Below are 12,718 nucleotides of genomic sequence, written 5' to 3' on the forward strand. Positions count from 1 at the left end.
TATCGAATGACGATATTTGCAAACAAAGCTAACAGGCTAAAATCTAGCTAGCTATTAATAATAACTTTAGTACAAGTTTTTAAAATATTACAACATTTTCCATGTTTTATAGCGGTTGTACCGAAGAACCTGATGTTTTTCGGGACATGCGTATGAGCAAGTGAGCAACATGAATTTTTCAAATAGTTAAAAGAGAGTTAGTTACTTTGCTTCATGACCATGTGGTCCTTTGCAGGTGTCTGAATGATGTCACATCCTGTCACATGATACTGACCGCATGACTTGATCCAAAATGGTCTCTTTATATTGGTTACTCTGAATAACATCGATAAAATTATTTTTTCTGGACATTCTTTCTCATTACAAAGCAATGACTTCAATGCATAATTTTAATACAGTTTTGCACTATATTGATATAAGATGTTATAAAATCATTCCAGAATAAAAATATATACATTTATTAAATTTTAAGATATTTTAATCACTAATGAAGTGGCTGTATTGGCCTTTGGACGGTTAAACCGAATTACCTTTTTACACTTCAAAATCTTTAAAATACCTTTATATGTAGCAAAATATAACTAAAACCTTTTGGATTCAATAAAAGTGATCGAGTCATACTACCTTACGTACTTTGGATGTCATATCTTTGTTTTTTATTATTATTAAGGCCTTTGGACAAAAAATGACCCGTCACGTCACTGATCCATATATAGATATAATCAGCAAATTTACATGAATGATTTTATATTTATTTTTATTTGATTGTCATTCGCGACTGTTGTTCTTTTCCTCATTAAAGCTGTTAAGTACACATTCTTTAAAGGGTTAGTTCACCCAAAAATGAAACTGCTGTCATTAATACTCACCCTCGTGCTGTTCCAAACCCGTCAGACCTTTGTTCATCTTCTGTACACAAATTAAGATATTTTTGATGAAATCCAAGATTAAAAAAACAAAAAAACAAATTGTATGCCCCATAGAAAGCAACATAACTACCACATTCAAGGTCCAGAAATGTAGTAAAGACATTGTTAAAATAGTCAACATGAGAGTGGTTCAACCTTAATGTTATGAAGTGACAAGAATAGTTTTTGTGTGCAAAAACAATACAAAAATAACAAATTTATTCAACAATTTCGTCTCTCCCCTGTCAATCTCCTATGCTGTATAGACAGTGCAGGCTTCCATGCTCTACGACAGAACGCCGACTCATTATGTAGTAATTATGTTGCTTTCTATGGGGGATAACAAAAAGTCTTGGATTTCATCAAAAATATCTTAATTTGTGTTCCAAAGATGAATGAAGGTCTTACGGATGTGGAACAACATGAGGGCAAGTAATTAATGTAATGAAATAATGTATGAAATTTCATTTTTTTTTTTTTGTTTCAAAATTTATAATATTGTGATTCACCTTGTAGTTGTTTGGTTTGGTTCAAGGTTTTTAATGCTTCAACAAAGATTTAAAATCTGTCTTAAAAATTGATGGAAAAATTGAAAAAATTGATGGAAAACCTTAACAAAGACTATTATAAATATTTCCGGAACCAACGCCATAGAAAAGTGAGTGGGCACTTAATGCAAATGACAAGACAGATTGTCAAACGTGTGCTGAAAGTCATCTGACAACATGTCAACATGATATAAAGACTTTTGTCTGTGTTTTTGTGTAGATGCTATGCTGGAGGTAGTTGACAAACTGAGTCGGCCTTACAGTGTGGATTCGGTGGTTCTGTCTCTGCCAAAACGCATTGCTGAAGCTATTCTCTACATGCAAGACAACCTCAACACATTCAACAATAAGGTCAGTGCTGAACTGTAAACCTTTCTTTAAAGACTTAACCTTTTATATACACTATAATGCCAAAAGTATTGGGACATCCCTCCAAATCATTGAATTCAAGTGTTGCAATCACTTCCATGGCCACAGATGTATAAAATCAAGCACCTAGGCCTGCAGACTGCTTCTACAAACATTTGTGAAAGAATGTGTCGCTCTCTCAGTGAATTCAAGCATGGTATCGTGATAGGTTGCCATCTGTGCAATAAGTCCATTCGTGAAATTTACTCACTACTAAATATTCCATGGTCAACTGTTAGTGGTATCATAACAAAGTGGAAGCAATTGGGAACAACAGCAACTACGTAAAATCACAGAGTGGGGTCAGCGCGTGCTGAGGCACACAGAGCGCAGAAGTCACCGACTTTCTGCAGAATCAATAGCTATAGACCTCCAAACTTTGTGTGGCCTTCAGATTAGCTCAAGAACAGTGCATAGAGAGCTTCATGGAATGGGTTTCCATAGCCGAGCAGCTGCATCCAAGCCTTCCCCCAGTGCAATGCAAAGCGTCGGATGCAGTGGTGTAAAGCACGCCAACACTGGACTCTAGAGCAGTGAAGACGTGTTCTCTGGAGTGACGAATCACGCCTCTCTGTCTGGCAATCCAATGGACGAGTCTGGGTTTGGCGGTTGCCAGGAGAATGGTACTTGCCTGACTGCATTGTGCCAAGTGTAAAGTTTGGTGGAGGGGGATTATGGTGTGGGGCTTTTTTTCAGGGATTGGGCTTGGCCCCTTAGTTCCAGTGAAAGGAACTCTTAATGTTTCAGCATACCAAGACATTTTGGACAATTTCATGCTCCCAGCTTTGGGGATTGCCCCTTCCTGTTTCAACATGACTGCACACCAGCGCACAAAGCAAGGTCCATAAAGACATGGATGAGCGAATTTGGTGTGGAGGAACTTGACTGTCCTGCAACCCGATAGAACACCTTTGGGATGAATTAGAGTGCAGACTGCGAGCCAGGCCTTCTCGTCCAACATCAGTGCCTGACCTCACAAATGTGCTCCTAGAAGAATGGTCAAAGATTCCCATAAACACACTCCTAAACCTTGTGGAAAGCCTTCCCAGAACAGTTGAAGCTGTTATAGCTGCAAAGGGTTGGCCAACTCCATATTAAACCCTACAGATTAAGAATGGGATGTCATTAAAGTTCATGTGCACATAAAGGCAGGCGTCCCAAAACTTTTGGCAATATAGTGTATCATTAATTCATAAATAAATCTTGAACCAAAGTTAACCAGAACCATGTGCCAAACCCATGCCATGATTTCTTGTTCTTTAGGTGTTTCAGGCATGTGGTTCTCCTGCTCAGAGCTCCGACACTGAGGACCAGATCAAGCGAGGGAGAAACACAGCAGAAGAAGTCAGCAGCACCCCTGGAGCCCAGCTGGAGAAACTGGTGAGTGTGTTTATATAGTGTACTGTAGCAGTTTTTGCTTTAGGACCCAGGTTTTACTTTGAACATAAAGTGGCAGCCCATCACAGTAACAAAATAGTTCATTATACAAAATGTACACAAAAATATAATTTAAACACTTATTGTATTAACCATTTTAAGCATAACATATGAAATAATAGTCAGAAAAAAATCGTAATAATATTTATTATCAGCAGTATCACAGGCAAGGCAGAATCGTAACGAAGGAACAGGCACAGGGTTGGGGCAGGCAGCAAACAGATAAACAGGCAGAAGGTCAATTGGGCAGGCAGCAGAAAGTCAAAACAGTATAAACAATCCAAGGTCATACAAGAAGAAACAATACACATCAAAGAACGCTCAGAAATGTTAGCCGTGGCAAAACAAGACTTGGCAGTGTGTGAGTGTGTGTGTTTATAGTCCATGGGATGAGGATCAGGTGAGGGAGTAATCAGCGCCAGGCAATGGGTGATGGGAAATGAAGTCCAAATAGAGTTAGTACTCAGGTGGCGATCGGAGGTAGGCCCAATTCGTGACAGATAGCTTGTAATGTAAATCAAATAAATCTTTATGATAGTATAGCACATAAAATGCCTATTAATATCCATTTTCACTCTATACTGAACATTGACAACCAAGGAAATTTACTAGGGAACACATGCAAACCAGAACAGGGAAAACAGAACCAAAACACAATGACACTAAACCTAAACAAAACATACGTTACAATCAAGTAAAGTTGCTTAAGGTGTTAATCTTGAAATATTACTAACAATATAAGTCTTTTTTTAACATTTACTTTATAAAAATAGTAAAGATTTCACAAAAAAGATGCACACCACGACCTGAAGGTGGACCTTTTAAGAATCATATAAAAAGGCTTTATAGTTGCAAAAAAAGTATGAACTATAAATCAGATGACAGAAGGCATGAAATAGATTGCATACAACAGATTTTCTGCAAAGTTTTGATTATGTTGATAATTTAGAGGCCTTAAAAAATATGATACAGCAGGTTTTATGGGGTTAATATTACCTTGAACTGCAGGCTCAATAATGTGCAAAATGATTAATGTTAGCATATGTTGATTAGAAACATTTTGTAAATGCATAAACAACAGCAGAAGTGTTATTTATTTTATTATCTGTAATTGTAAATATTTTTTCATTGCCATATGCCATATTTGTGAGATCACATTTTCTTTCTCTCAGTTATCCGATGTGTCCAGAATGTTGAGGGATATGATGCAATACTGGGTCCATTTGCCCAGAAAACTGTGTGTGGATCGTGAGTCTGGACCCAGTGAAATAGACAGATGTTGGAATGGAATGAGTGTGGACAGGTAAATGCACATGAACAGCTCACTCAACCTCAGTTTTAATAGAAACACAACTGTCTTGTACAGTGACTACAAAATGGCTCTCTGTTTTATAGCATTTTTAGTACAAAATCTGCAGATTTTTAAAAGCTTGGGAGCACCGATATTATTATCAATGGCAAAATGTGTACTCAGATTTTAGTCAGTCTGTGATATTGCCTCTCAAACAGATCACATGCTTCTTTCTTATTGTGTTGTGTTCTGTCAGGTATCTGCCAGAAGTGATGGGAGACGGGCTGGCCAGTCAGATCAATAATCCTGAGGTGGAGATTGACATCACCAAACCAGACATGACTGTACGCAAACAGATCATGCAGCTTAAGATAATGATCAACCGACTGAAGTATGCCATCAATGGAAATGATGTGGACTTCCAGGACACCAGTAAGTACTGTATACACATAAACTACCGTTCAAATGTTTGAGGTCAGTAAGAATAAAAAAAGTATACTTAATTATTACTTTTATTTAGCAAGTAACAGACAATACAGTTATAATATTACAAAAAAAAAATCTAAATAATTTTTGTTGTTGTTGTTGTTTTACTTTTTATTCATCAAAGACTCCTGAAAAATAACAGTATCAGTTTCCACAAAAATATTAAGCAGCACAACTGTTTTCAACATTGATAAGAAGATTTTTTTTGAGCACCAAAACATCATATTAGAATGATTTCTGAAGGATCATGTGACAAGTGGCTGCAGAAATTTATTTTAAATTGTAATAATATTTCACAATATTAATATTTTTTTACTATATTTTTGATTAATTCACTTTATTTTTTATTTTTTTTAAATCATATTTAAAAATCCCAGACTTTTGAATGGTAAATGGTGAAATGTTTAAAGAAAGCTGCAGTGGATTTCACTATAGAAAATAGCTGATTATTTAAGAGTCAAGAGTTTTACAGTGTATTTTGTAAAGTGTATCACTTGCCATTGGTTTCTGAAAAGTGTTTTTTCACAGATCAAGAATTTTCGACAACCCCTACTTTGAGAAACAGCAAGTTAAACAACTGTACAGTCAAAACTACAGCTACCTTTCTTGAAAAAAAAAGCTACAAATAGCTACAAATTAATAGCTAAATCATTTATGCCATAAAAGCAATGCCTTTTAATTTATATCATTTAAATTAAATTATTTATATTTATATTAACAATTATTATTATTATCTAGCACCAAACAAAACTAGGGTGATAGCATTAATGTTAAAGACATAATTACGGAAGAGGATTAGGGCCAAGCAATAATAAAAAAATAAACCCATCTCGAGATTAAAGTTGTTAAATTTCAAGAAAAAAAACTCGTTAAATTTCGAGAAAAAAGTTGAGATAAAATGTTGAGAATAAAGTCATTAAATTCTGAGAGAAAAGTCGTTAAATTTCGAGAACAAATTTTCTAATTTAATGAATTTGTTCTCGTAATTTAACTACTTTTTTCTCAACATTTTATCTCGACTTTTTTCTCAAAATATAAAATTTTTCTCATAATTTAACGAATTTGTTCTCGTAATTTAACGACTTTTTTCTCGTAATTTAATAAAGTTTATTCTCAACATTTTATCTCGACTTTTCTTGAAATGTAACAAGTTTTTTCTCATAATTTAACGAGTTTATTCTCAACATTTTATCTCGACTTTTTTCTTGAAATTTAACGATTTTTTTCTCGTAATTTAACGAGTTTATTCTCAACTTTTTATCTCGACTTTTTTCTCGTAATTTAACAACTTCAGTCTCGAGATGGTTTTATTTTTTTTTTATTGCTTGGCCCTAATCCTCTTCCATACATAATCTTAAACTAATAATAAAAAATAAAAAAAGGATAATTTAATTTATCCTAATTTAACAGAATTTAAAACTGCTTCTATTGCTACAAAAGAAGGGATAATTGATCGACTCCTGGTGATTGACAGCATTTTTTTTTTTTAAACTGGTTCATTAAAATGAACTGAATGGACTTTTTTACCCTTTTCCACCAAGGTAGTTTGAGTGCTGGTTCAGAGTCAGAGCCTATTTTCAAATCAGTTCTTTCGACACCCAAAGCACCAGCTGTGAACCAGGAAAAATGGTTAATGAGTAGCACCAAAACATTGCTGGTCTAGAAGTAAGAACCGCTTGCGTCAGGGGCTGGGGGCAGGGTTAGCATGACCAACAAGACAAACAGAAACTTGTGACCATCAATAGCAATGGCAAGCTGCATGGATTCGCCGTGTTTAGATGCCGATGTAGGTTCGCAAAAAGCCATGAGCATCAATAGTAACGCAACATCCGCCATTGTTGATGGAAGGCTTGTTCGAGAGGCATCAATGCTGTGAAGACTGATCGGTGTATGACATCATAGTACCACATTTGGAGAGCATACGACTCCTTATGCTTTTGAATCGTTCTTGCGGTACTTTGATGTCATACGCCGATCCATATTGAACAAGCCTGGTGTCTTTGTGTTTGGCACTGCCATGCTAGCGTTGCTGGGAAAGATTAGACGTATACAGTGACGTAAGACCTGGCTCTGTGGTGGCTCTCTAGCCCATGGAAAGGCAAACCAGTTCTTAGAAGGCTCGTCAGTCGAACCAACTCCGAACAGGCAATAGCACTATCTCTGAACTAGCACCCAGTTCATGCTGGTGGAAAAGGTGTACGATTCACTAATATGAATCAAATTCCAAACTAAGTTAAAAAACGGTCTACTGTCAGGCTCCAAAAAATGTAGTTAACTTAAAACCATTGCTACTTTTAGTTAGTTACTCTCCAACCCTGGAATGTAGCTTCGTCATTACTTTGGAACGTTCCTGAACTCTGTCTGACTTTAGCTTATGAATCTCTTTGTTGTTTTCTCATCTTTAAAGAAAAGAAAAGTCGAGATAAAATGTTGAGAATAAACTTTATTAAATTACGAGAAAAAAGTTGTTAAATTACGAGAACAAATTTGTTAAATTATGAGAAAAATTTTATATTTTGAGAAAAAAGTCGAGATAAAATGTTGAGAAAAAAGTAGTTAAATTACAAGAACAAATTCATTAAATTAGAAAATTTGTTCACGAAATTTAACGACTTTTCTCTCAGAATTTAATGACTTTATTCTCAACATTTTATCTCAACTTTTTTCTCGAAATTTAACGAGTTTTTTTTCTTGAAATTTAACAACTTTAATCTCGAGATGGGTTTATTTTTTAATTATTGCTTGGCCCTAATCCTCTTCCGTAATTATGTCTTTAACATTAATGCTATCACCCTAGTTTTGTTTGGTGCTAGATAATAATAATAATTGTTAATATAAATATAAATAATTTAATTTAAATGATATAAATTAAAAGGCATTGTAGCTTCGTCATTACTTTGGAACGTTCCTGAACTCTGTCTGACTTTAGCTTATGAATCTCTTTGTTGTTTTCTCATCTTTAGGTGATGATATAAGCGGTTCAGGAAGTGGAACGTGTGCCGATGATCAGTGTTCCCGTGGTCCGCGTTTAATGGCCCCAAACACGGACAAACCCAAAGTGTACGCCTATCAGCCGGAGAACAAGAAGGTGGTGATTGGAAGAAGCAGCCAGAACCTTCCTTGCATCAGCCTCTACCTTCTCTCATTGGTCACAGTCTTGCTTAGGCGATAATTGACAGGCATTTCCACCAACTGGGACTGAGTACAGGACTGGGTTGGATTGTGGAGGGGCGGGGTTAGTCACATTGCCAAAACAAACATGCAAACATCATCGGAAACCGGCGAATGCATCACTTTTTTGTCTTGAATAAGAACACCATGGAATAATATTCTTAGATCTGTGTACTTTTTTGTCTCTTATTTGATATACGACACCCCTAGAGCTGGTCTTTTGCTTGTCTTTATGTCTGTGGTGAAAAAGGTCTCTGAGAATGCTTCAATGATATCTATAACAATAGCTATGAAAATCCACCCCAACAAACAAAACATGCTGGTTTTTCCTTGTTCAATTATTTATTAATTAAGACCCATGAAGATAAGATAAGTCTCAAACCTTGAGAATGTCCTTCAACACTCGATCTAAGCAAATGAAAGAACCTTGTGTTCTCCTTTGTTTTAAAGCTTTTCTAATCATGAAAACAAGACTCAGTAGAGCCTTGTTTTGTGAAGACCAGCTGTCTCACTCTTTCTCTGTCTCTCTCTATCTTGTTTATTGTAAAATTTTCCGCACTCCGCTTCACAAATGGGTTTCAGGGCCATCCTAATGAAAACCCAACATGTATTTACTCTGGATGTAAATAAACGTGTACTAACCACAGTCACATTTTCAGTATATCCTTGAAGACCCTCAACAGCACTAGAGCAATATATGGGATGAAACGCTAATGCACCAGCAATGAGAACGAGACGGGCACATTTTACGAAATTATGTGCTCTAATCCGTGGGACAGATATGTAATAACCATCATCTCAGAAAGGGATTTTACACACGGGAAAGGACAAGCCGGAGAATAAAAGACTCAAAACCAGAGGGATGTGGAGGGGTTTCTGGACATTGTTAATTTGATATTGATTCAAACCTCATAGCGATGTGTGTGTTATGTGTGAGTGTACTTCAGAGAAAGCGTTGTAAGAACTCACTATACGAATATACACGTGTACTCAATACATGCTGCATCCACATCAGATCAGATTAGCTCAGTGAGTCGCATATGTGTGTCTCAAATATTTCCCAGCCCCACACCCTGCCCTTCATTAGCGGACGAGTTGGATTGTTTATGGTACGCACACAATGTTGATGTGAAAAACGGTGTTGCGTAACACTGAGCAACATTTTACCAATGAAAGTCTGTCAGTAGTTGGCAAGAATCACACTCTATGCAAGTATGTAAATGCAAATAACAAGCCATCATGGATACTAATGTGTGTTTTTACACTTTAGTACTCAAGGGGGCGATAGAGTTACCTTCAAATATTTGCATTTCTAGGTAGCTATAACTATTAACATGTTGAGAGTTTGACTACCTTTTAGGAATTCGCTGTTTAAGGACAACAACAAACTGGGATTTATTTTACGGCGGACTGATTCACAGACGAGGTTCAATTCAACGCTGGATTTGCACAAAAGATTAACATGACGGCATATGCTAGTCGATGAGTTGAATCAACGCCACAGCAACTACATAAATTTATCCACTAACTGTTCAGAAACGTAACTTGTAACTTCTTCCTGATTTTCTCCATCAGTGTCCAACTCCAGTTTGAACAATTACTGACATTCGTCATTTTGGCTGCGTGAGATTCTCCAGCTTTGTTGTTGTTGAGCAACCGAAGCGTGAGCTGTTAAAGCCCCACCCCCTTTTGGAAAGTGGGTCGGGAGCAGCCGCTCATTTGCATTTAAAGAGACACACACAAAAATGGCGTGTTTTTGCCCACACCCAAATAGGGGCAAATAATAAATGATCTGTGGGGTATTTTGAGCTGAAACTTCACAGATACATTCTGGGGACACCAGACACTTATATTACATCTTGTAAAATGAGCAATAAAGGTCCCCTGTAAATACATTGAGATTCATTTCAAAAAACAACTTAAAATTGAGCATAGCTAGAAGCATTTGCTTTCTCGTACTTGCATAGAGTGTCGGGCCTAAGAGAGGATGACACATTTTGACCAAACCTGAGAAGAGTGTATTTTTTAACTCTATTAATGAACGTTGTGTTTGTAGAGGTTACAGGAAGTGATGTAACTGTCCTGAATGAGGATTAAGTTTGCCATTGGCTCAGCAGATAAAGTGCTGCAGTTTTAGTCACTATATACAGTGGCGGACAGATCTGACCGGATCATTAAGTTGGAGAGACAACACCATCCTTACAGTTAGAAATGCTGCACTTTGCATGATGCACGCGGCCACGTCCGCATGACTACATCATGATCAGGGGTCGATAACAGAGAAATATCCCACAGGCGGTGTTATGGATTGTTTTGTTGATCGATTGAATCAGATGTTTTTGAAGAAATGGACCCGTGCCGTGGCACAATTCATTAACTATCTGTAGAGTGATATGATTTGAAATCAGTCTCAACTGTCTTTAGCATGTTTGTTAAATGTTTGACAGTTAGTGGTCTGACTCCAGGTCAGGAAAACAGTCCCACCTCTAGGTGCAGTGGTGGCACTGCCACTCTCTCCTTACTGATGAATGTGGCTGATATTGTCAAAATGTGCTGAGATGAAAAAAAAAAAAAAAAAAATGCATTCTGGTATATAGTTTATTATTTTTGTTAGTTTGTTTTTAAATAAACAATAATGGGGAGTTTGTGTTTAAGGTTGAAAGTTGAACATTTTGAAGAGACTGAAGAAATTATCTGTCCATTGTTGTTGTATGTTCTTTAAAAAGAAAGAGAAAAACCCTTGTGTCAATTATATAGATCAAAAGATTTTGAAAATATCTGTCGTGTTTATTTTGTTCACACACACTCACACACTTATAACACACAGACAAGAGATGATAGCCAAGTGGTTTGAATCTTTCTCTAAAAACATTTTTCCTAAATTGGCCTGATTTCAAACCATTAAATATTAGTGCAAACCATTATATAATCAAATTATATAATCAAAACATCTTGGGTCAGTTTACTTTGGGTCAGTGTACTTTTATAAACACGGGGTGCAAATATCTTGAAACCTCAATGATATTTCAGTAACACTGCAATAAGGTTCATTAGTTGAACATTAGTTAATGTATGAACTAACAATGAGCAATACATTTGTTACTGTATTTCTTAATCTTTGTTAATGTTAGTTAATAAAAATACAGTTGTTCATTGTTTGTTCATGTTAGTTCACAGGGCATTAACTAATGTTAACAAGACTTTAATAATGTATTAGTAAATGTTGAAATTAACATTAATAAAGATTAATAAATGCTGTATAAGTGCAGTTCATTATTAGTTCATTTTAACTAATGTAGCTAACTAATGTACTAATTGTGTTACCAATATTTCTGTTTTACATTTTTATAATGTATATGTCAGCTATATTATTATCAATATAATTTAACCTGCTGGTGCTCTTTGTGTGGTGGTCAAAAATGCCAGATTTTTTTTAATTTTTATTTTTTTCAATGAAATGAATGTACTATATTTTAGTTTGATAAGTTTTTTTTTTATTTAATATTTTGAGTAGTTTATATTTTCAGTAGTTATAATCCATTTATTATTATTATTATCCAATTATTTATTTTGGAGCACATACTTAAGTTTGGTCTCTTGGCAAATAATTTTATTATATAAACTTGGCAGATTATTGCTCAAGTGAAAAAATAGTTAAGAAGTGAACTTAAAAAAAGTTAGAATTTTAAGTTTATTGTAATGGGAAAAAAACACAAAAATACTATTTTTAATTTTGATTGAAATGTATATTTTCCAAAAGACATTTTACTCTATAACTATGAGAAAATCAAAGCCAAGAATTTAAACAAGTTGTGTTCCAAATTTGAGGTTGATATCTCAAAAACTGAGCCTTCAGCAAGATTTTGTTTGGGTGCAGTACCAAAAGTTTCCACTAGATAACATTCGTTTTCCATTCATTTACAATGGATGGAGCACAAGTGTGACTATTTTTTCAGGACCATTTAACCTTTTCGAATCATGTCCTTTGTGTGTGTGTGTGTGTGTGTGTGTGTGTGTGTGTGTGTGTGTGTGTGTGTGTGTGTGTGTGTGTGTGTGTGTGTGTGTGAGCACCAAAGAGCACCAGAGGGTTAAGCTTTGTGGCCTTAAGTCTGTCTGATAACTTTGAGGTCATGTTCAGTATACAGACTTCTAAAAATTGACAACATGAACTTTGAGAAATTGTACTTTTCAGAAGAAAATATAAAAAATATCAACAATGAAAAAAGTTCTGTCCTATAAAATGCTCTCTAGATTGAAAATGTCCCCTCCTCTTAATTAAACATATCCCCAGCCACCAGAACAATAAGCAGAGTAGAGTAGATCAGAGATACAACATTGCAAGCAAAATTAAACAGTCTATAATGAGCAACCTCAAAAATCTCAGACCTCTCAGAAAGATGTGGCCTTATTTAAAAAATGAGCACGGATTAGTTTTCCTCTTCCTCACTCCTCATTTCAGACAGGTCTTC

At 35.6% G+C, this 12,718-nt stretch overlaps 1 protein-coding gene across 1 annotated transcript in view; it reads left to right on the plus strand.

The window, feature by feature from the left end:
* gpc1b (glypican 1b) overlaps positions 1 to 11,275 on the plus strand; it is a 109,349-nt gene extending 98,074 nt beyond the window's left edge. Inside the window, exons 5-9 of the mRNA XM_067363519.1 lie at positions 1,677 to 1,807; positions 3,128 to 3,244; positions 4,474 to 4,604; positions 4,849 to 5,024; positions 8,042 to 11,275. Of these exons, the coding sequence (XP_067219620.1) occupies positions 1,677 to 1,807; positions 3,128 to 3,244; positions 4,474 to 4,604; positions 4,849 to 5,024; positions 8,042 to 8,250 (764 nt within the window). The 3' untranslated portion in view covers positions 8,251 to 11,275. The remainder of the gene's footprint in view (positions 1 to 1,676; positions 1,808 to 3,127; positions 3,245 to 4,473; positions 4,605 to 4,848; positions 5,025 to 8,041) is intronic.
* Positions 11,276 to 12,718: the final 1,443 nt, after the last annotated feature.

This window comes from Chanodichthys erythropterus, chromosome 16 (assembly GCF_024489055.1).
Source record: "Chanodichthys erythropterus isolate Z2021 chromosome 16, ASM2448905v1, whole genome shotgun sequence".
NCBI classification, from domain to species: Eukaryota; Metazoa; Chordata; class Actinopteri; order Cypriniformes; family Xenocyprididae; genus Chanodichthys; species Chanodichthys erythropterus.